At 31.8% G+C, this 23,511-nt stretch overlaps 1 protein-coding gene across 1 annotated transcript in view; it reads left to right on the top strand.

The window, feature by feature from the left end:
• Positions 1-22,894, top strand: part of LOC111620924 (dynein heavy chain 6, axonemal-like) — an 81,590-nt gene extending 58,696 nt beyond the window's left edge. Inside the window, exons 11-19 of the mRNA XM_023362952.1 lie at positions 4,651-4,765; positions 6,532-6,653; positions 8,661-8,831; positions 13,392-13,541; positions 14,899-14,991; positions 17,464-17,524; positions 17,593-17,753; positions 20,493-20,715; positions 22,577-22,894. Of these exons, the coding sequence (XP_023218720.1) occupies positions 4,651-4,765; positions 6,532-6,653; positions 8,661-8,831; positions 13,392-13,541; positions 14,899-14,991; positions 17,464-17,524; positions 17,593-17,753; positions 20,493-20,715; positions 22,577-22,680 (1,200 nt within the window). The 3' untranslated portion in view covers positions 22,681-22,894. The remainder of the gene's footprint in view (positions 1-4,650; positions 4,766-6,531; positions 6,654-8,660; positions 8,832-13,391; positions 13,542-14,898; positions 14,992-17,463; positions 17,525-17,592; positions 17,754-20,492; positions 20,716-22,576) is intronic.
• Positions 22,895-23,511: the final 617 nt, after the last annotated feature.

The raw sequence follows: 23,511 nt of genomic DNA, 5'->3' as shown, positions 1-23,511 counted from the left end.
AAAATAAAGTTAAATGTTTTTATTAAAAATTTTAGTTTCAGATCTCTTACATTTTTCAGAAAAAGTATCCATCTTTAATTGTTTACATTTTTGTTTTCTTTCATTGAGAATTTCGGAATATGGTCGAATGGATGCGACTATGCTCCTTTTTACATTCGCACTTCGCTCCCAATCATTGTCTAACTCACAAAGTTCAATCGTCAAACTTTCCATAGTCGAAAGGACGGGATAAATTCAATGGCGCTATGGATTCGGACGCCATTTATTGGACTATTAAGTTTGATAACTTGACTCGTGGGTACCTAAACGTTTAGTATTTTAATATTAATTTAATACAAATGTATACATACCCAATAATATTAAACAGAAAAAATAAATATATTCAATAAAAATCTTTGTTTTAACGAATGTACATGTTGCGGCTCAGTAAATATGTCAACACTGAAACGAAAATCAGTCTGGCATAGGGAAAATTGGGGAATTACACAGCAAAATCACGAATTGTGCAGCGGCGTTATTGTGAATCGGCGTAAATTGAACAGGCATAAACCGAGGGTTACTTGTATCTTATTATAGAACTTACTAAATAACAATTTCTGTGTAATTCGAGTAAAATATTACTTGAAAATCTGAAAAAAGTATTATAAAGCCACATATGCACCATTTATTTTCTTTGCAAAATATTTATATTATTTTAAAATTAAAAAATTTTAATTTTCTAATTTTAAAATGTTTGTTACAATAAAATAATGAAAACAGAATATTTTTATTAATTAAAATATTCTGTTAATTTTTTGTATTTATAGTAAAATTCAGCTTAGTTATAAATTCAAGTATATAATCATTTGAATTTTTATTTAAAAAAAGGAGAGAGGAAAGTCTGTCAAATTTAACAAAAAAATATTAAAAATCTCAATTTAAAATTATACACTTTTATGCCCTATATCAGGGGTGGCGAACCTATGGCATGCGTGCCCAAAGTGGCACGTAAGGAGAAATCATCGTAACGTATCGTACAATTTTGATTTCTCGTTTGTCTTTTTCAATCATTGTTTCATTTATTCTAATTAAAGCATTTTTGTTTAATTTATTTAAATATAGTTATTCGAAGTTTAAAACTTTGGCCCACATAAACATCTTTAAAGCTAAGTATGCTTACAGTATGGCATGCGGGCTCAAAATGGTTCGCCACCCCTGCCATATATTATTGGAAAAATCTGTTATATTAAAGCATAAATTTCTATTTTTATGAATTGCTGGATGGCCAAAGCAGTTAGGGCATTGGTCTGCTGCTCTAAAGGTCTCGGATATGAACCATGGTTAGAAACAGCAGGAATTTTTTGGGAGTGGTCTGTACCAGATATGGTTGGCCTTATCTTTCACTGGATCTACTCACCTTGTGTTTATGTGTAACATGTGTGCACTGCATGTTGACAGTACTGGGAGAACTTGTGCACTACTTGGTTACAAAAGATGTGGGTAAGTTTGCGTGTGTCATACAAAGACAGAAACTGCAGTTTTCAGCCATATATATTCTAAATCAAAAGAATACAATGTCAAAACTGGTGAGACTGAACACAAAATTGAAATTTTGGATGAGATTCTTTAAGTTGCAAAAAGGTAGAAAATAACAAGAATATCTGATTTTGCAGAGGAAATTATTTTAAAATACAGCAAGAAAACTTAATTTCTATAATTCTTCCCCATGATTTCAAAATATGAGACATCAGTTTAAGATTCAGAAATAAATTTTTAACTTAACTTTGATTTTTTTACAAAATTAAAAGACAAAGTCGTTCTAAAAATATATATTTCAGACGATTACCATTTTTACAAAGTGTTCTAGAACAAAGCAAGACGTCGTAAGATTTATCATTCCAATTTTAAAGAAGATTTTTTCTTAATATTTATTGGTTTTTTTGTGTTTTTAAGGAACTTTTTAAATATAGGCAGTTGTGTAGCCTAAAAAGGAAGGTCCAGCTGTCTGTACTTTGTTCTAGAACACTTTGTAAAAATGGTAATCGTCTGAAATATATATTTTTAGAACGACTTTGTCTTTTAATTTTGTAAAAAGTAATTTATTCATCTGACGGAAATTCAAATTAACTTTGATTTTTAAAAACTTCTAGACTAAAAGAATTTACTAAGTTACAAATGGGGAGGAAATCTTCATGAAGAAACATATAATCAAAAATTGCATTTGCTATCATTTTGTGAGTGAGCACATAAGAATACACATTTCTGGTGCATTTGGAAATTTAGAACTTGTGTATGAAACATAAGAAAGAACATGGTTGCAAAAGAATAAATAACAGCATGTGTGCACAAAAGCACATCAAAAGAAGTGGATGTGAATCAATGAATGCTCACACACAAATAGGGTAGACATACTGTGTGACTGTTCCTATTGTGGATCTGGCCAAATCCACAGTTCATATAATTTAAAAAGACCTTCTTGGTGCCCTCAGGGTGGAAAGAGCAAAAAAAATGAAAAAATTTCTTATTTTTTGAGAAAATAAGTACAGCTGTTGTTAACTCTTTATGACATCATAATAAAAAAAAGGTTGAGAAAAGAATAGTGAATTTTTATAACTTGAAGCAAAAAAACTTAAAAGAACAACAAATAAATTGAGCAGTTATTTATTGTGACATTGTCACAATGCCAGGCTGAAATTTTTCATCAGAACACACTCAATTTTAGTAATTCCTTGTCCCTGAACATCATACTATTTCTGTTAACATTAGAGCATGCTGTTGTCTGTCAGTCTTCATTCAGGAGAAAATTTTTTAATTGAAATAACATGACTTTTGGCCCAAATCAGAAGATCAAAAGTTCATATGTGGGGGCCAAACGGGGGAGAAAAAACTCTGTGAACAATAATATGTGATATATATCGTCATCGTCTCTTTTGCCATTTGGATTGCTGAGCGGTAACAATCAACGACATGTGGAAGCAGTTGAGTCAGAGATAGATGCTTCGTTTACAGACAACACAACCATTTATTAAACACAAAAGAAGCTTACAAGATTTCCGCGATCTTGGAAGTTCTGCGGCGGCTGCGGCCTCTGGGTCTTCCTCTCCTTTCCAAGATAGTCCCATTTTGAAGGAGTGTCCCTTGTTCGCGAATGAACCCTTCCATCACGTCTCAACGACTCCGGGACAATGCAGTCGATGTCCATTGATGGAAAGATGTCGATTCGAGGTCGGGAGATGGAGACAAAGATGGGTGCGAGACACACACACAACAACAGATCCGTCACTTGGAACTTTCGGGAGAAGAAGCCGTTGCATCCTTGAATTTCCGGGGTTTTATCTGTTTTCTCTCAGATTCCCCTTTCCGATTGGTCTCTCCTCATCATCTGATGACAATTCAAAACCTTTCGGGGCGCGGGAGAGGTCAAAATCAAAGTTTAATTTGATCTCCAATCGGAAATGGTTGATGGACTTACATTCTTCTATTGTTTAAAAGTTAGCGTCACGTTTTCATAAAATAAAAATCTATTTGTAACTATTATATATTTTTTTCTCTAAAACAATTATTTTAACGCGAATTTTAGTGATGGTTTGGACCTGTCCAGAGCCTCACACATATATAGTTAGTTAATTAGGGTTTTCTGCCTCTAGGAAGCTTTCCATAACTGGTCTAGACTTTTATCTATCTTACTCCATTCTTGAGATTAAGGAAGGACAGATGGATGATGCCAGTGGGAATTTATAGATCTACAATTTTTGAAAATTGCAGTCCAATAACCAGACCCTAATAATAATTTTATAGTAGTTCTGTACTAATCCAACATTTAAAGATAATTTTCATTATCCTGCAGACAACGAAATTTATAAATAAGTTTTGCCAAAATAAATATCAATCCTCCTTCATAAAGGTGCAATACAATGATATGTATAGCTTCATGGGGTCCTGGCAAAGATGAATTAGGGGTCCCCATGTGTAATGTTGACTTCTGACATTTTTTTTTTTTTGGAAAAATGTTTTTATAAAAGATTGGTTTGGGTTGGTTTTGTTTTTATTCAATTATGGCAACATGACACTTGTCTAAGGGGAATGCCTTCTGGGAGGTCTTCTATGGAAAACTGGTCCTTATTTAGGTGTTACTAATGTGAAGAAAACCCAGAAAACTCCACATGGCCAGTGCATTGTTCAGTGGTTTTATCCACTCTGCCACTGGTGGCCCAGTTTGGGCCCCCTGTTGGTGGGGATCCCAGGCAATTGTCCTTTTTGTCCATAGGATAACTTGCCACTGGTGTAGTATGTTAATATGTGACTTTAACAATAAAATTTCAAATTCATATAGAAATAAAGGAATGTTTGTAATATAGAATATAAACCATATTTTACGTTTTTTCAGTTTAGAGATATTTGTGTAAGAAGTATTACATAATACAGTAATATACAGTTTCAATTTTCAGGATTTAGAAATGACAAAATTTTTTATTTTAAATTCAGGAAAGAGAAATTCCTTTTCAAATATAATTGATTTTATTAATTTTGATTATATCGACTTTATTTATAAGTATAAAACAATAAATAGAGTTGGTAAAATCAAAATAATTATCGAAACTTAAATTGTAATATACTTTTACGATAATATTTAACATTTCTTTATTAAAAAAATTATTCTCTTTTATTTAGATAACTTACGGTGGACGAATCATGGATATGTGGGATTTAAGATGCTTAAAAACTGTCTTAAAAGGTTTCTTTTCCCCAGACATTCTTCGACAGGGTTACAAATATTCTGCTTCAGGTAAATTGTTACATTTTAATCTTATAAACAATCAATTTTTAAATTATTTTAAATTTCTAATTCAATGAAGAATGCTTTAAGTTGTTTTAAGGCTATAAAAATTTTTAAATAACTTAATTTATTGAGTTATTTTAAAATTATTGCAAATTATAAAGTTAAAAAAAACAAATGTGAATTATGAATGAAATTATCACTAAGTTTTAATAACTGTGATACTCTAAGAGGGATTTCTACTTCAGAATAAATACAAAAAATTTGAAATTAAATCTTAAGGGATTTAATTTTTGCCCAATAATTCTATTTGAAACAATTATTTATTGTGACATTACCATGATGCTAGGTTGCAAGTTTAAATCATATTTTTAATTTATTTAATTTAAAATATATGCTCTCCACTTCAAATTAGTACTGTAGTGTTTTTACCCTGTACATCATACTTTTTTGTTGGCAATGGAGTTGTGCCGGTCATCTATCCAACTTGTTTTGGGGAAAAATTTTTGAATTGAAATAACATGACTTCCAGTTTGCATCAGGAGATCATTAATTGGGACCTCCTGCTCCTAAGCTTTCCATATCTGGTTTGTAATTTCATTTATTTAACACTGTTCTCAAGTTTAAGGAAAGACAAATAGACAGACAGACAGTGGGGATTTATAGATGTACAATTTTTTCATATTGCAGCCCAAAAACATTTATCAAACCTGAACTAATTAGCAGTTTTTTGATAAACATGTTACATATTCTCTTATTCTAAATTGAATTCATTTAATTAAAAAAAGATGAAAATACCAATTTAAAATATGCCAACCTCCCAATTAACCATGCATTATCAAAATATTAGAATTACAGTAAAATGAAAAAGTATTGTAAGCAATGTTTGGCTTTTCTTTCGTCCCTCAACTGTCAATTCTAAGAAATGGAAGTGAGGCCTTGGATTATTATTTTGCAGTAGGCAAAACTGGTGTTGTAAACAACAGATTTGGAAAAATATCCTATTAGTTCTAAAATTAAAATACAGTAATTTTGAAAAAATGTAATAATTATACAGAGAAATATAAAATTTAAATTTCTACATGATATTTTTGAAAATAGAAGAAATCTATATTTGATGTTTATTGATCAAATATACATTTTGGCTTATGAAACTTGGGACTTGCACTTGTATCACGTTATAACAAAATTGAGCTGTATATATACAAGAAAATGTAAGACAAAACTGTAACTGGTTGCAAATATCAAAAAATATAACCTTTATTAAGGTGGCAGACCCAAAATGGGCCTATAAATCAGGCCAAAAACATTTGTTCCATTAATAAACATTTTGCCGCAAAGAGGAAAAGATATTTTTTAATATTTGCTGTAGTTCATTTGAAACCTCCGAACAGTTTTTTTTATAGTTTAGAGGGCAATTTTGGATTTTTCGAGCACTAATTAGCACAGATAATTGAGAGTTTGGTGTATTTATGACTAATAAAAATATATTTATGGTAGTAGTTACTATGACATTATGTCAAAAGCACATAATATGAATGTACAGACTAAAATTCAGCAAATATTAAGATTAGTTATAAAAACATAGGTTTGATACATCATTTTAACAGTTTGAATTTTCAAATTTACTTTTTTGCTGATCTGATATCTCATTTTTATAAATTATGCAATCCAGGTAATTTTGAATAATTATTCTCACAATGAAATTAATTATAATTATGACAAAATTTTATATTTAAATGGAACATATTAAGATTATAAATTTTATTTTATAGGTATATATTATGCTCCAGAAGCAATGTCACTCGATGAATATCGAGCTTACATCGATAGCTTACCATTGATTGACAAACCAGAAATATTTGGCATGCATGAAAATGCAAATATAAGTTATCAGGTAAACAGTAAGATATTAAAAACATATTAATTTACTAATTATTTAGTCTGAGATGACAGAATGTTTTAGTTTTTATTATAAACTGATAGACACACCACTACATTATAAATGAATAAACAGCATTAATTCTTCTAAAAAACTTTTTCCAAAGCAGATTTATTTTCTTAACAATGGTTTAAGCTATAATTATAAGAAATAAAATACTAAATTGCTTTTCAATTTTTTTATTACATTTATATAGGATACTATCAAAACTCTGAGTTTGTTTGATTGGTTGGTTGTTATTACAGTAGAGCGTCGTTTATCCAAAAGTCGGTTATCCGAAAGCATTCCAGTCAGCAAATTTAAATTTTTGCTTGTGCTGTGGCGCTGCAATCTTTGGCTATATCTTGGGCTACTCCAGTATATTTTTTTGTTGGTGTGTGTTTTTTAGCTGGCAGCACTAGCACTTTTGTGTGATGTTTTTCTGAGGATTGTGTGTTGTGCCGAATCGAACGTTTTTGATACTAGATCATCTCTAAAGTATATTTTTTTGTTTTTATAGTTTTCAATATATTTATTTTGTTTGTAAGAAATAAAGAAATAATTTTTAATGATACAATAGCCATGATTATTATTTTAAAAAGTATACATTAGGCTTAACATAGACGAAAATTCAACACAAAGCGACACGCGACGGAGAAAAATTTCAACACGGGATAGGTTAATATATTTTTCGTACATAATCGGTTATCCGAAAAATAAGTTATCCGAACAACCTCAGTCCCCAATTGATTCGGATAAACGACGCTCTACTGTAAATACAGAGAAAAATGACACAAAACACCACCACATTTGTAAGAATCCTATACCAAAATGAGAATAAAAACAAAACAAGTTTTATTAAAATCAAGTGACTGATTATCGAGTTGTTGCAGTGTTTTCTGCCTTCTGAGGCACTTTCTGTTATAGAAAATCTGCCATATTGTTACTTGCTAATAGTAACATCACTCTTTAGCATTGCTGTAACTATGGATGGCTAAACAGGTTGTGCTCTCAGCTCTCATCATGTCTCTCATGACTAAGGGAAGGGTACTTTCCTATGTTCATTTTAATTCATTGTATCAATACTTGTAAATTCAATACATTGTGAAATTCGAAGTTCATATAATTTCATAAAGGAAGTTAATACTTTAAATTTATAATAAATTCCTTTAACTAAAGGAATTTGGACCTACAGAAACGAAATATAGAGTGCATGAGAAATTTTAACTCTTTCTATTTAACTATAAACATTCTCACGATCAAACCGTGTATAGTTTACAATTACCAGCAAAATTTGTCATAATGTTGTCATTCTAACACCAACTTTAACCCCACACCTGCTAAAACAATTGGTCACCTGACGAATTTTCCCACCACAAAACGTATAAAAGCCATCCTCCTTCCCCTCTCGGGGCAGTCTCCAATCGAACGAACAACATCAAAGACAGACCTTAACTTTCCCTTATACCTACTGTACGGCCTTAATTGGAAGACCTGGTGCCACACCTTGCACCACCTATCCGAACGATTGAAGCCAGAGTATCCATCCGATATCATCCTAGAGGTATGAAATATTATTATAAACTCTCTCTCTCATCCGCGAAGTCGAAGGAGTTTTGTAAATTTTTTGTTTAGTTAGCGAGTTAAATAAAGTTTTGTTTTGTTTTTAAATGGTGTCATTACTCGATTCTGCCAATGTCTTATCGTCGACCCCTGCGACTCTCCTCCACTCGCGTAACACGTAAGAAAACATAAACGCCATCCTTGACAAGAAAGTAGGTCACCGGAAAGGAGAGGAAATTCCCAAACCCCCGGCGGCTCACAACATTATAAGATTTGGAAATATCAGTATTTAAACAAGAATTCATTTGAAGGAATTCATTTATGTTAAAAGATTTCATACAATAAATTTTTTAATGTAAATGTCAAATAAATTTGAATTTTACATTGCATTAGTTTCATATTTTTAAATAATTTTTACAGGTAAATGAAACTACCAAGTTAATTTCAACGATTTTGGAAGTACAACCTAAAAGTCAGGTTGCCGGAATTGGAAAATACGACGATGAAGTGATCTTTCAAATGGCAAATGACATTCTAGAAAAATTAGATGACAAGCTGGAATACGACGGTTTCAAAATACAGTCACAAAAGGTAATTATTTCATCAATAGTTTCTATATTATGATTACCAGTACATTTTATACATACAGGATGTCCCAAATTAGACTTGACATTTCCCAGCTGCTACAGCAAAAATTATTCATCAGAAAGTCATGAAAGTTTGGGAATGCTTTAATGAAAATGGGAATTTTTTCTAGAGCAAAAAAGAAATTAGCTCAAAAACCACTACTAGAGAACTTATTCAGTGGTGTGCAGTCTATGGAAGCTGTGGAAGTGCCACTTCCCTTGTATTTTCTAAAATCTAAATACATGTCAATGTATCTATTTTAGAATTAAAATAAATAAACTGCTTATTTTTGTCATTTCCAGTATTTATTTATAATTTTTATGGAAACACAGCTTCCCTATCATCAAATGTCATCGCACACAACTGGACTTATTATAGCTTTATACAGAACATAACACTTAACTACACAAGTTATCTGTGTAAAGTGAACGAAATGTGTTCAAAACGTGTTGGCCACCATTGTCTGCTACCATCTGAAAGCATAAAACAGCATGTTCAACAGTTGCATGCAGTGTATATTTTGGAATGTTATGCATGTGACATTCAATGCTGTCTTTAAGATATGACAGTGATATTATGGGATGATGGTCCAAGTCTTTATATACCAAGTCTTTGAGATAGCCCCAGAGCCAAAAATCGCATTGATTCAAGTCTGAGGATCTTGCAGGCCAATATGCCACTATTTCAGCTTAAAATTTACTCTAGAAAAAATTCCCATTATTTCATTAAGGCATTCCCAAACTTTCATGACTTTCTGATGAATAATTTTTGCTATAGCCAGCTGGGAAATGTCAAGTCTAATTTGGGACACCCTGTATATTTCATATTAAAAAAATTTTTCTAGTTATAAATTTGGAACAGTTTTTAAATTAAAGAAATTCAAAATTTGTGAAAATATCTTATTTGATTAATTTATTTATATATCTATATACAATTCTTAATATGTTTGCAAAGATACAATGCACACAGTCTTAAATGATTGAGGCATCAGAGGTCAGGACAGACAAAGCAGACGTTAGGATTATATGTGGATGTGAATGGCATTAAGATAGACTATGATTACAAGAAGCCATTTATTTGACATTAAAGGAGCTTATGAGATTTATGCCATCTTAAAAGTTTAAAGTTGGTGGAAAATCTATGGTCTTTGGGTCTTCCTCTCTTTTCCAAGATAGTCTCAAATGAAGGAGTGTCCCTGGTTCACAAGTGAGAGTTCCTTCAATGGCTCCAGGATGATGCAGCCTACTTCTAGTGATGGGAAGATGTCAATCCAAGGACAGTAGACTGAGACAAAGACAGGCATGAAATGCACACATGATAAATGGTCTGACACTTGGAATTTTCGGGAGAAGCTATCACATCCTTGAAATTTGGGATTGTCATTATTTTCTGTCCCTGATTGCCCATTTTGATTGGTTGCTTTTTCTTGTTCTTGTTTTCTAAATGGTTGGTCACTCGTTGCTAAATGTAACAAGATCTCAAGTAAAATTATGGGAGAAGTCAAAATCAATGGAAACGACAAGAATCAATTCTATCCAAACTGGAAATGTTGATCTTAGGACTTAAATTCTACTATTTATGTTTGCATTGTGTTTTTCATACAAAAAATTTCTATCTCCTGTTTTTCTCTTCAAAAAAATATTTTAACATGAATTTTAGTGAGGGGTTCAGACCTGTCATCCAGAGCTTCACATTTTGATTTGTTTGGGAACACAAAATCTTCCCATTTTGTTTGCCATGTAAATTAGAATAAATGTCACTTTAGGACACACTCAAATCGACCACTTAAGTGAGGTGCTCACCAAAATGGGGTTCAATTTATTTTAAAACGTAGTTTTACAGGAGAATTTCAGAGGTAATCACAGTGTGAGTTTTCACCATAACCAAATGATAATAGAATTCAATTATAACCAAACAATAATAGAATTTCAAAATTTAATTTTTTATTTATTTTTTGACAAGATTATGTAACAAATTACCAAACATCGTTTAGTATAACCTAATGTCAAAATGGAATTTCCCCTCCAATCAAATGCTTTTTGGACTTATGGGCATTTGGACCTTTTTGGCTTTCAGCCAGTGGAGGACTGGTATTTGAGATTTGCATTGCATCTGGAGAGGACTGTTTTTTATCACACTGCCGCAAAACATTTGATTTAACTTTTAAATTACTTTTGTTATAAAAGAGAATTTGATAAAACATAAATATTTATAACATTTTCATTTGAAAAATGTTTATTTTGACAAAGATGCTTCATGCAAAATAATGTTGTCATTCTAACACCAACTTTAACCCCACACCTGCTAAAACAATTGGTCACCTGACGAATTTTCCCACCACAAAACGTATAAAAGCCATCCTCCTTCCCCTCTCGGGGCAGTCTCCAATCGAACGAACAACATCAAAGACAGACCTTAACTTTCCCTTANATACATTATTGTATTTATATTTAAGATTTGTCTAGAATCTTTGATTTTTTACGTCTGGAATTTTGACGACAAAATTTTTTTAATTATTAAATTATAATTTTAGCTTTTAACTACATTTATATGTATATTTGTGTTAGATAATTTGTATAGTATTTCATTCTAATTTTGTACATTTATGGTATATACTCAGATGAAACTAGTCAGTGACATTAAATTGACATAAACATCATTAAACAAAAAATTAAAGACAGTCTGCCTAAAAAATTTTTTGTTTAATAATAATAATCTCCATTGGACGAAAAATTTACAAAAGAAAAAAAATTGGAATGTATCATCACCAGGGGGAAGTTTCTGAAATCTGCATTTTCAGCGCTTGTTCCAGTAGATAAAAGCAGAAACACCCCATAGGAAGAATGGAAAGCAAGACGTCTGTATAACACCAGTTCCTTTTTTAAAAATATTTTTTTAATTGGATGTAATTGTGTTTTTTTAAAGGACTATTTTTTAAATTCTGGCGGCATGTAGCCTATAAAGGAAGGTCTGTCGCCGTGAATGTGAAGTCTGGAACACAAAAAATAAATGGTGGCCCCTTTTTGGGCAGACTGTCTTTAATTTTTTGTTTAATAATAATAATAATCTCCATTGGATGAAAAATTTACAAAATAAACATCATGTTAAATTATTACATAATAAAGATGTATTGATATATATACAACTTGAATCTGTTCAAATTCAAGTTTCTATAAATACAACTCTTATGTCTATTTAACATTATTCTAACATTGGGTTTCTAGACTGAAAATTAATGATACATTTGATTTTATTATTTAATAAGGGGAGGTTATGGAGTTTGTCCACGGGGATTTCAAAAATGTTTGTGTAAATAAGTCTCTGTACAAACCTTTAATAATGAGCAAAAGGTGAAAGCATACTTCTCGAACATTTTTGTGAAAAGTTAAAAATACTGAAGAACTTGTAGGTTTTGCAGAACATTTTATTAAACAATGTAGTTTGGCAACAGCGTGCTTTAATCATTTATAAGATTCCTGGTTCATGTCTCATAAACTTTTTTAAATCAATGCAAATTTTACATAAAATAATTGTAAATTACAAGATTTTATACACATTTTGTCTATTTTTTATTAAAACTGTGCATTTTCTTTTTGAAAATTTGTTTTCAGAATTGCCCTATGTTAAAATAAGTTTTTTACATTTAGGAGTGTAAAAATATTGTGAATAATTTCACATTTTAAGCAATTATAACTAAATTTTTGTGAATTTATTTAACTAAATTACTAATATCATGTCAAACACACCAAAAATTAAGTTATAACATAATAATAGCAAACTCAAACTACAAAATGATTATTTAAATTTAAAAATTAACTTTGAAAACAGATTTTTAAGGAAGAGAAAAATATGCATTTTTCATAGAAAATAAATAGACAAAACATAGAAACCCTCATAATTTAAATTATTGGGCTGCAATTTGAAAAAATTATAGATCTGTATATTCCCACTGTCATGCATCTATTGCCAGTCCTTTCTTAATCTTGAGAACAGAGTTGGATAGATGAAAGTTAAGCTATGATATAGAAAGCTTAAGGGAAGAAGGACCCGATTAACTATATATGAACTTCCAATGCAAACTGGAAATCATGTTATTTCAATTCAAAAATTTTCCCCTGAAAGGTGTTAGATAACTGGCATGACTCTATTGCTAACAGGAAAGTATGGTGTACAGGGCAAGCCACTACTGATTTGAGGTGAGGAACATATATTTTAAATTAAATACGTTAAAAATATGATTAAAAATTTCAGCCCTGCATTGTGACAATGTCACTATAAATAATTGCTTGTTTTATGTAAAAATTGCATTGATTTAAAGTTCACTTGTGGAGACACGAACTGTCAGGCCTGTAAACAAGTGAGGCACACTGCAGCCAAACAACACTGTCTTCAAAATGTTCTGCAAAACTTACTCATAAATTACTTGAAATTTTTTAACTTTAATTTTCACAAACCTTTGAGATGCATCTCCCTTTGCTGATTATTAAAGGTTTGTGCTGAGACTAATCCACACAAACTCTATCATCAAAATTCCAAGGATCATGTAACCTACCCAAAACTAATCAAATTTGTTATTTGCAGAGCTCTTTGAAATTATTTCAAAAAGCCATCAGAGGTTTTGTGGTTATGAGTGAAAATCTTGAAGACATTTACAAAGCATTCTTAAATAATCAGGTATTTGAAGTTTAAAAAAATCTACAGTTTTTATATTAGAAGGTGCTTAACTGTAATTGTTATTATGAGTTTATTCTATTTGGACAAGAACTCTATCTTTACTGTGTGTGTTTAAAAGATAAAGATTTAAACAGATTGTGTCTCACATGACAAATCAATAAAAAAAATCTTATAAATGAAATCTGTGATAAATGCCATACAGTATAAAATTAATAAAACATAGAAATTCTCATAATTACAAATGATTACAAATAAATTCGACTATTTGGCCAAACTATTCGGCTTGATTAACGCACGTACGAAAATTGGCGCGCAAACCACATTATGGCAAGGATCCTGCTCTCTATTGGCCCGCTGTCACTATGCTTCGCCAATTGAGTTAATTCTTGGCAGTTGTAGTGGAGAGACAAGAGTGTCATGGAAGTATGTGATAAATGATGATATCAAATGTGGATAACAACGAAATGACCTACACGTGTAAATAACGGAAAAAGAACAGAGAAGGACCGCAAAGTGAAAATGTGAAAATAAATATGAAATTGAGTTGATGACATAATTTAACAAGTCGAGGCAGCTTATTGGCACGAAATTCGTGGCCATCAATGCCAAACAATTGTTGTCATAGACTTCGGAAAGCTAAATGCTTGTAATGAAAGTCACTTAGCGTGCACGGGCGAAAGCCTGGGGCCGTTCGGGCTATCAAGCTGTCTCGAATCTGTGAAATCATAACTGTGATTTATACCGATGTCCTATCTGTCTCTTTTCTCTGTTATCATCAGGCTGAGTCACATAATTGTAAAATGGGAACTCTATGATGGAAAAGTGACGAATCGAAAGTATCGTGAGCGCATATTATGATATATACATAGGCATACGTGGACTAGAGTGATAGAGAAAAGAGAAAGGGAAGAGCAAAGACAAGCGCTTAAAAAGAAGGATAGGCAGGGTCAGATCCTCAAATGTGCAAGGATTCTCCAACGATAGGTGTGTACGTGTGCTGATCTTGGTAATTATAAATTGTGAATACATGTGATTAATATTATTTTCTTTTTTATTTTGTGCATGTTACAAGTTATAAATAAATATAAACAAACAACATTAACTCAATAACATTAAATCTAAATACCAAAATGATTAATTTACTGTGTTTTTGTTACTTATTACTCCTGTTTTTAGGTATTCAGTATTCGGCCGAATAGTGAAAAATAGGCTGAATAGGCCAAATACCGAATAGTAACCGAATATTTGTTACATCACTAGTAATTATGAGAATTTCTATAAATACAACTCTATATAAAATAGGATACTATTTATCATATAATGAATAGATTGTTTTTCATTTGTAATATTTCGTTAGGTTCCGCATCTTTGGTCAAAGTCATCTTATTTATCAATGAAATCGCTTGGAAGTTGGATCAATGATTTAGTGTTGAGAATGGAATTTTACAAGGTAAATAATTTTAATTATTTCATTACAATGATAAGCATTTATTACAAACTAAGTTAGAATTATAGTATGACATAAAAATGGTAAAAAAGTCTGTAATCCATGTCATCTAATATTATTAATTTAAAATAGAAAATTACAATAGTTAGTAAAGATTTATATTTCATATTTCTGCAGTTACTTTATTTTAATCTACATGGTGGAAAAGAAAGTCACTTAACACCCCTGCTACATAATATAGAATGTACCGAAAGGTAATTCGCTTCTGTCAGGAACACATTAGACCAAGGGGAAAACAGATTGATGTGTTTTACACTCATGGCCGCCATCAAAATGACAGCGGCCATATTGAATGCAACTCCAAAACTGTAAATGGGAAGGAGTCATGTGACACATCATTTAGGATCAGAATTTAACAAGTAATTGCTTGCTGAAAGATTTTATTGACTTACATCAAATGGTTACAGAGTTTTGCATGTTACATAATGTGCTCAATGTTACACAGGTTCCTACACACCTGGATAATCAGGAATTTTCACTAGTGTTCGGAATAAGTCAGGGAAAGTCGGGAAATCTGTCTGCTTAGCTGCCTTGTTGATTTCGTTTGCAGAATATGGAATATGGCTGACCAAGTGTAGCCATCTGCAGATGGCAAGAAGTAATGCTGCAACCTTTATTACGAATATAGCAGAATCTGTTTTTCTATCAAAACATTTTTAGTATTAGAGGACATCACTAGATGTACAAATTCATCTTTTATAAAAGTTTTGTATCTTTCATATGTGCATAACTGCTTTCCTTATCTGATATCATCAAAACTATCTTCCAAAAACACTGAAAATTTTTCTGGGGTGCTTAGTGCTGAACTTTGCAAATTGCATATAATGAATTAATTTTAATAAGTCATACTTATTGTTCTATTGAATTGTAAAAATATTTTTTAAAATCATTCAAAATCAGAACTTGAAATCACATCAAATTGTTTTAATTTTTTTGAAAATTTAGTTTTAACATTTTGATAGTTAATACAAAGGTTCACTTTTACTGACAGTTGCAGGCCACTTTTAAAACTAACATTAATTGTTTATGTGAAGAATTATTATAAAATGCAACACTGAGGAGAGCATTTCTAAACTCTGGAGATCAAACAGTCCCTAATATAATATACTGCCAGATCAATCATTTTTAAATTTTAAATATTTTGAGATTTTAAAAACGATCTATCGTGAATTTGAGAAAATAACGTGCAATACTCTTGATAATGTTATATCGATTAAAATTTTTTGAAAATATTTTAATCCTTCCAAACCCCCACACAATTATCATTCACATCCTCAATTTAAGGTAAGGTATTAATGAGCTGATTTTAAAAAATGAGAACAAAGTGTGAAAATTGATAAATTACAAATATTTATCAGTTATAATTTTTATTGTGTAACAAAACATAACTTCCAATTTCTTTCCTGTATATTAAAATTTTATAAAAATTTTTTAAGGTATAAATTTATACTTTTGTAACAGACTACAGAATTCATTAATTTCCTGCACTTTGATACATAGTTTAATAATTAGTTTAATAGAAATAAAGTTGGGTAACAAATAACAGTTTTTAAGTCCTAAATTCACCAAAATCCACTGAATTTGACAAATTTAGTGCTTAAAAACTGTTAATATTGATCATATACCTGTAGTAACACTGTAGTATGTTATACTTTTGAATATCAACTAGTTAGCATGATCGATTTTTTACATGGGGAAAACGCTTTATTTGAAAATTTTTAAATTTAAATTTTTGTTAAAATTATTTTGCTGTTTAAAAAGCAAACGTTAACCCTTTTTGTTGAAAGAATGGTTTTAAAATGACATGTTTCTAAGTCAAGAGTTTATCTTTTTTAAGCACAGTACAGTACTATTTGTATATCAGAGAATACTGTTTGTTGATTTTGTGCTTCCTTATGTTTACAAGATTTACATAGAAATAATAATGATAAATGATGATAAAATAAAAATGCTCATGTTTCATTTGTAAATTGCTTATTTTTTTATTACATTGAAGTTGTTGATCCTATCAAACATTTTTCAACAGAATGTATATATTATACTTTTTGGGACAGTCTTTGGAACGTATCAACTGTGTAAAAAAGGAAATAGATGTACTCAATGTTCATAGTAAGTAAAATGCTGTTTTATTATGTGGATATTCCATACTGTAAGAAATGTGAGGATCAGGGAATTCGGACAAAGTTGGTCAGGGAAAGTCATGGAATTCAAAATAAAAATTGAGTAGGAACCCTGAATGTACATTCTTTGGGTACATCCTATATTCTGTTGCAGGGATCTAAGTCCTTTCCCACCTTGTATTTAATAAGTTAAAAGATCTAATTAGATATTTCAAACTTATACTAATAATTTAGAATTGTTATTTAACTTCCACAAAATTTGATACAAATTAATGTTTTTAATGCTTTTTTATAGCACTGGATTTTTTATGAGAAGCTAGATTCATACTGGTTACCAGCTTTCTTTCATCCACAAGGTAAAATTGTATTTAATTTAAGAATATTTCATTTATATTTTTTTATTACATTATTAATTTTTTTATAGGTTTTTTAACAGGAATTTTGCAAAATCATGCCAGGAAACATAAGTTGCCAATAGATCAACTAAATTTTCATTTTCAAGTAAAAGCATTTTACTTATCTCAAGTGGAATTTTCGAAATACTTAAAAGAAGCTGCTGGAAATGATGAATTGCCTGCATTAAATGTAATTTAATACTTGCAGTATTAATAGATATAGTCCCTGTAAAATATTATTTTTAAAATAAATTTGTTGTCATGTTGTATATGTCACAATGCCTTATCCCATTAATAAGAAATTTCTAAATTTGTATAGATTTGAAGTTAAAAAATAATTAATGTGGCCACTGGCCAGCACATAGCTTTCTTATACAGTGGTGCTTCGTACTTTGAAATTAATTCCTTCCAGGAAGCCATTCAAAGTCCAAATCAATTTTCCCCATTAGAAATAATGGAAAACAAATTAATCCATTTCCAAACCCTAAAAGATACCCATTTTGATAAAATTAAATAGCAAATACACATAATTTAAGGTAAAAAATAACTCAATTAAATTTTCTAAATACTTAATTATAAAACACAAAAACAACAAATAAAATACATCACTACTGTATAATAAAATTAAAATTGCATTAACTGTACCATAGTGAGGAGTGGTGATGTCCTGTTTCTTAAGGTCACTATGCAGCTGCTTGGTTTTCTTGCAAATTAGGAGAACGATAAATGGCATTTATGCAGCCATCACATTTTTTTACTGTTTGCACAATTTGAACATAAAAGCATCATTCAAACTCTGGGTTTAATTTCTCTGAAATTTTACTTTCAAACTCTAGATCATTCAAATTTAGTTGTTCAAAATATGAGGTACCACTTTACTTTCTATGAATTAATGCTCAGATAGGTAAGGTCTAAGATTTTTTAAAATGTGTGATTTGAAACATATCTAATTGTAATCTATTTTATGATGAGCTTTTTGGGAAATTTTCTAAACAAGGAGGAGACCAGTTAATTGACATTCTTTGCTATAACTGCTTAAAGTATTTAGAAGCAAGCTACAAATAATAAAAATATATTTTTTTTAATTTATTACTTAAAAATTCTAAGAAAGGGGTTTTTGTAATGTTAGATTTGCCTCTGGACTTTATGCACCAATTTATAACCAAAGATGGAACCCATACCCCGGAAATCAAAAAACAGTCCAAACAATGGAAACCTCCACCCCCCCAAAGAAGTAGAAATGGTAAGTTGTAAAAGTTGTAACACAGGTAATTCTTTCAGAAACACAGTTACCTGTTTGGTGACGGTGTTTTGGGATTCTTGTGGAATTATCTGCATCGACTACTTAAAAAAAGGGAAAATGACAAATAGCAAGTATTATATCAATCTATTGCAACAGCTAACTGACAAAAATCAAAGAAAATTTCTCATTTGACCAAAACAAAAGCATTTTTCCACTGGGACAACCACCAGCACACATTTCTGCAACTGTCAATTCCCAAAATTCACAAATTGGATTTTAAATTATTGCTTCATTTGCCAAATTTGGTTCCTGGTAATTTTTTGTTCCTAACCTCAAAAAAACAGCTTGGAATAGAGATTTTCATTGGATTCTGAGGTAATTGCTACAGTAAATAGCTATTTTGAGGAGCCAGATTCATCAACATATAGAAGAATTTGTCATTTTTAAGTATCATTGAATAAGTATATCGGGTTAGAAACTAATTTTATTTTTACAATCTGTTAACTGAAAATTACCTGTTTTCTGTATTAGGCAACACTCTTCTTAAATTATGACATAGCATTGCTGCTTCTTTGATAGTAAAGTTTATCAAGTAATGAAAGCATGACGACTTATGCTTTCATAATCCACTTCTCTTTGTAACCCTTTATAAATTCTACAGATTTTACACAAGCTTACCTAATATGCAAATTACAGTGACAGTAGTGTCAAATTTCCCCCATTGGGAAATTTTGGAACAAAAAACTTTTTAAGACAAAATGATTTCCAACCACTTAACACTGCGTTGAATAATAACAATCCACGAAACCTTTTTTTACAAGTGTTTCCGTAGTAAACTTCACAAACGCTTTCGACCTCCACCGAGGTCTGCTTCAGGTAGTGACTGAAGCTTAGTTCACACTGAGCACGATTCATTGGCGAAAGCGAAAAACAGAGCAAATAACCCGTCAAACGAGTCATGTTTCACCAGTTATTCGCTCTGTTTTTCGCTTTCGCCAGCGAATTGTGCCCAGTGTGAACTAAGCTTGACCATGTTTCCTCCTGACCGTCGTAACGATGTCGCCAGAGATGTAAATAATTGCACGTGTCGGATTTCACCCCTCTGACTGTTCCTGTTCGAATTCCTCAAACAAATACCTCCATGCCTGTATGATCGTTTCCAGGTGACGGATATGATCAGTTCGAAACGCTTGTCTGATTAGTCTGGTGTTCCGGTAGTCCGCCCATATTTCAGGGTCGGTAACAAAGATTGATAAGGCGGTGGTGTGCCCATCACCTGGAGGCCTGGGAGATTCATAAAGCTAACAGTGGGGGCACCTGCATCAACTTCAAAGATGGTGAAACGATCGTGCAGGCATGGAGGTATTTGTTCGAGGAATTTGAACAGGGACAGTCGGAGGGGTGAAACCCGACATGCACAATTATTCAAATTTCTGGCGACATCATTACGACGGTCAGGAGGAAACACAGTCAGTCACCACCTGAAGCAGACCTCGGTGGAAGTTGAAAGCATTTATGGAGTTTACTACAAACATAACACTTGTAAAAAAAAAGGTTTCGTGGATTGTTATTAAAAAACTTTTTATTTGAAGCTGATATTAACTGTTTGATAAATATATTTAAAAATTTATAAATTAATATATATAATGATTGATAATTTGCAACAGTTTTATTTTATGTTTACAGCTCCCAAAAACTCGGAATGGAGTTCACATACATGGACTGTTTCTAGACGCAGCTGATTTTGACATTTTGACAACAAAACTGTGTGACGCCCAACCAGGAGTGATAAATCCTCCACTTCCGGTGTTGCATGTGGAACCAGATATTAATTACGAACCGTCACACAGGCATTATCTTGCTCCATTATATAAAACTGCAGAGAGAGCAGGAACATTATCTACTACTGGTACGTTACATTATCTATAAATATTTGAAAAAAAGACAAAAACAATAATTTTATGATAATTTTGTTTCTTTTTTTAGTACTATTACTGCATAATTTAGTGAATTTAATATAGTTATACAGTAATTTCTGTATGTAGTCTTCCTGCAAAATGATTTGGAATTGAAATAAGCCTCTAAGATTGATTACAAAATGTAGAGATGAAATCAAGGCAAAGCTTCAGAAATGATTCTCAAAGATTAATTTTGCATTGATTCAAATGAACTACCATAACGTTGGGTGAAATTTAAAAAATGCTAATGTTTTTGGCCCAGTTAATGGACTGTCTTTGTCTACAGCCAGTTTACAGTGGAATGAGGCATCAGTAAGTAAGAATGACAGGATAGGCACTAATAGCATAAACAATTGAAGGAGGTAAACCACAACAGTAGTGACAGTCAATGCAAATGATACATAGCCAGGAAGGGAGGGGGAATCCTTCTTCCTGCTGTTTATGCACATATTATTAATGGAATTATTATAAATTTCACATTTCTCTACAATGCTAGTGTGGAGTAGTCTCATCTCTCCCCAGAAGAGACAGTTCTGATGATTTTGATTAACTTATCGATATTAAGTTTCACTACACACTAATAATTAGTATTCTCTCGTGTTTACCTCTACATCAGCAAGTTCTTGGTTTAGTTCATCTTTCAGCATTTTTTTTTTTTTTTCATTTTTAACTCTTTCTACCTTGTGAACACTTAGGATCTTTTGACCAAACTATTACGGGTTTGACAAGATCCATAAATGAGGGTGGCCAGGTGGTGATGGATGAATGTATCCTCCTACAAACACATTAAAAAATGACATCGTTCGGTATTGCCGTTAATTCTCATTGTCTTACCGAAGCAACATATATTAGCCACCTTAATTGCTTAATTAATAGCATCTGCAGGTCCTTTAAGTGTCTACCAAATACATGGGTAGTATGCATCACAAAGAAGTTGTTAGTCTTATTGCCACCCTCACGTTCTCATCTTATAACAAAAAGAACATTAAGAGGATCCAAAAAAGACGCCAGTTCTTCCAGTTATGTTATTGTGGATGTACAAGCTTTGTGCAAACAAGCTTCTGCATGTTTGAGTGGATTGCCATTGTAATCACAGGGCACATTCCTTCAGCTGTGGGGAATAGTGTGGTATGGGGAAAATGTTGTGCTCTTTAATTTTAAATCCAAGATTTTGCAGTTCTTTTGTTAAACCATCCAAAGTGCAATAACTATAAAAGTAAAGAAATGAAGTAGTAACAATGCCATCCTCAAACCACTCCCTCTCTTCATCTTCAGCTTTATGTTCCCCTCCCAGGGTTTTTTCTTTTTTTTTTGCTCTCTTCTGCCCGTAGGCACTAAGAGGGCCTTTTAACAAGCCTATTTGTGGGCTTGGCTTGGCCCATAACAGGGTGGCTGGGAAATGAGGGAGGGGCCCGACACATCCAGAACAGACCACCCCCAGAAAATTCCTAGGATTTTTCAATTCATCTGGATTTGTTCCTGGCTCATCCAGAGTTGTAGGCCGACAGCATAACTACTCAGCCATCATGTAAAAGATGCATTTGATGGTACCTACAAGCAAGCATACTCAAATTACACTCAAATATTTACAGAAACTGTAGTATCAATTTACTTGGTAGTAGGTGTGTATATCTGCACAGTGAGATGGCAGCCTGCTTGCCCTCCTCTGGGTGTAAGGTATAGATGGTCCTCTTTCAAAAGTAATAAATTAAAAATGTAAAATAATTTTATTTTTAGAATTAAATATTATGTAATATATATATATATTAATTAATTAAATTGTCAGTAATTTAAAATCTTTTAATATTTCAGGTCACTCTTCAAATTTCATAATTGCCATTCCTCTTCCATCTGCTCATTCTCAAAGTTTTTGGATCAAGAGAGGCACTGCAATTTTGTGTCAGATAACTGAATGAGACTGTAAGAAAGCCTAAACGTTGACTGAAATAATTGTTTTTGAATGTGGCATGCGTTATTCTATTTCATTCTTGTTAATTTCGTTTTTGGTTTACCCTGCATTTTAAAGTTTAATCCCAATGTAAATAATTTCATAAACACTGAAGTAAAATGAAATTTATTCATTTTGTTTAACTGTGATGTGATTTAATAGATAAATATAAATCCATTGATTGTAAGTTGAAATTATTTCCTGTGCAAAATTTTCAAACATTTACTCAAAAAAAGTTGAATTGTGCATAAGTATATACAGTATATTTTTTATTTTAATATCTGGAGTTTTTCTGGTGCGTTGATTCCTGAAAGTTTTGAGTTTTGTGTCCATGGAATATGGTATATTCTCTGGAACCGTTGCCATAATAGCCAGCATTGTGGTGCTTTTCCTTTATATATGTTGTACTGGTGCTTCCTGAGCCTGGTAGGAAAATTTCAGGATGTGTACCTTATATTTTAGCTGACTCTGTTTCCTAGACCTAGAATGAAGAGTATTTCGTACACTGCTGGCACTGTGGTAGGATCGATTGGGTCCTTGTCATTATGCAATAAGTCATAAACTGCAGTGGCATGTGGTGACATTTGATGATGGGGAAGCTGTGCCGGCCCTGAATAGGATCGTTGGAAGCATTATACGATATTTTGGTGTATAGCAGTGTGTAGCATCCACCAGCTAAACCGCACGAGGTTGGTGTTCTGTAAAGTGTATGTGCGAATGCCTGTAATCTAGCTGCTTTACACTGTGAGATCTGCCACGGGTATAGGGTTGATCCTACACCTCTTACGGGCTCAGATTA

The sequence above is a fragment of the Centruroides sculpturatus genome, unplaced genomic scaffold (genome assembly GCF_000671375.1).
Source record: "Centruroides sculpturatus isolate CEXI.00-Female unplaced genomic scaffold, Cexi_2.0 scaffold17, whole genome shotgun sequence".
Taxonomy (NCBI): Eukaryota; Metazoa; Arthropoda; class Arachnida; order Scorpiones; family Buthidae; genus Centruroides; species Centruroides sculpturatus.
The sequence above is the reverse complement of the archived record's forward strand: the minus strand, read 5'-3'. Positions and strand labels throughout refer to the sequence as shown.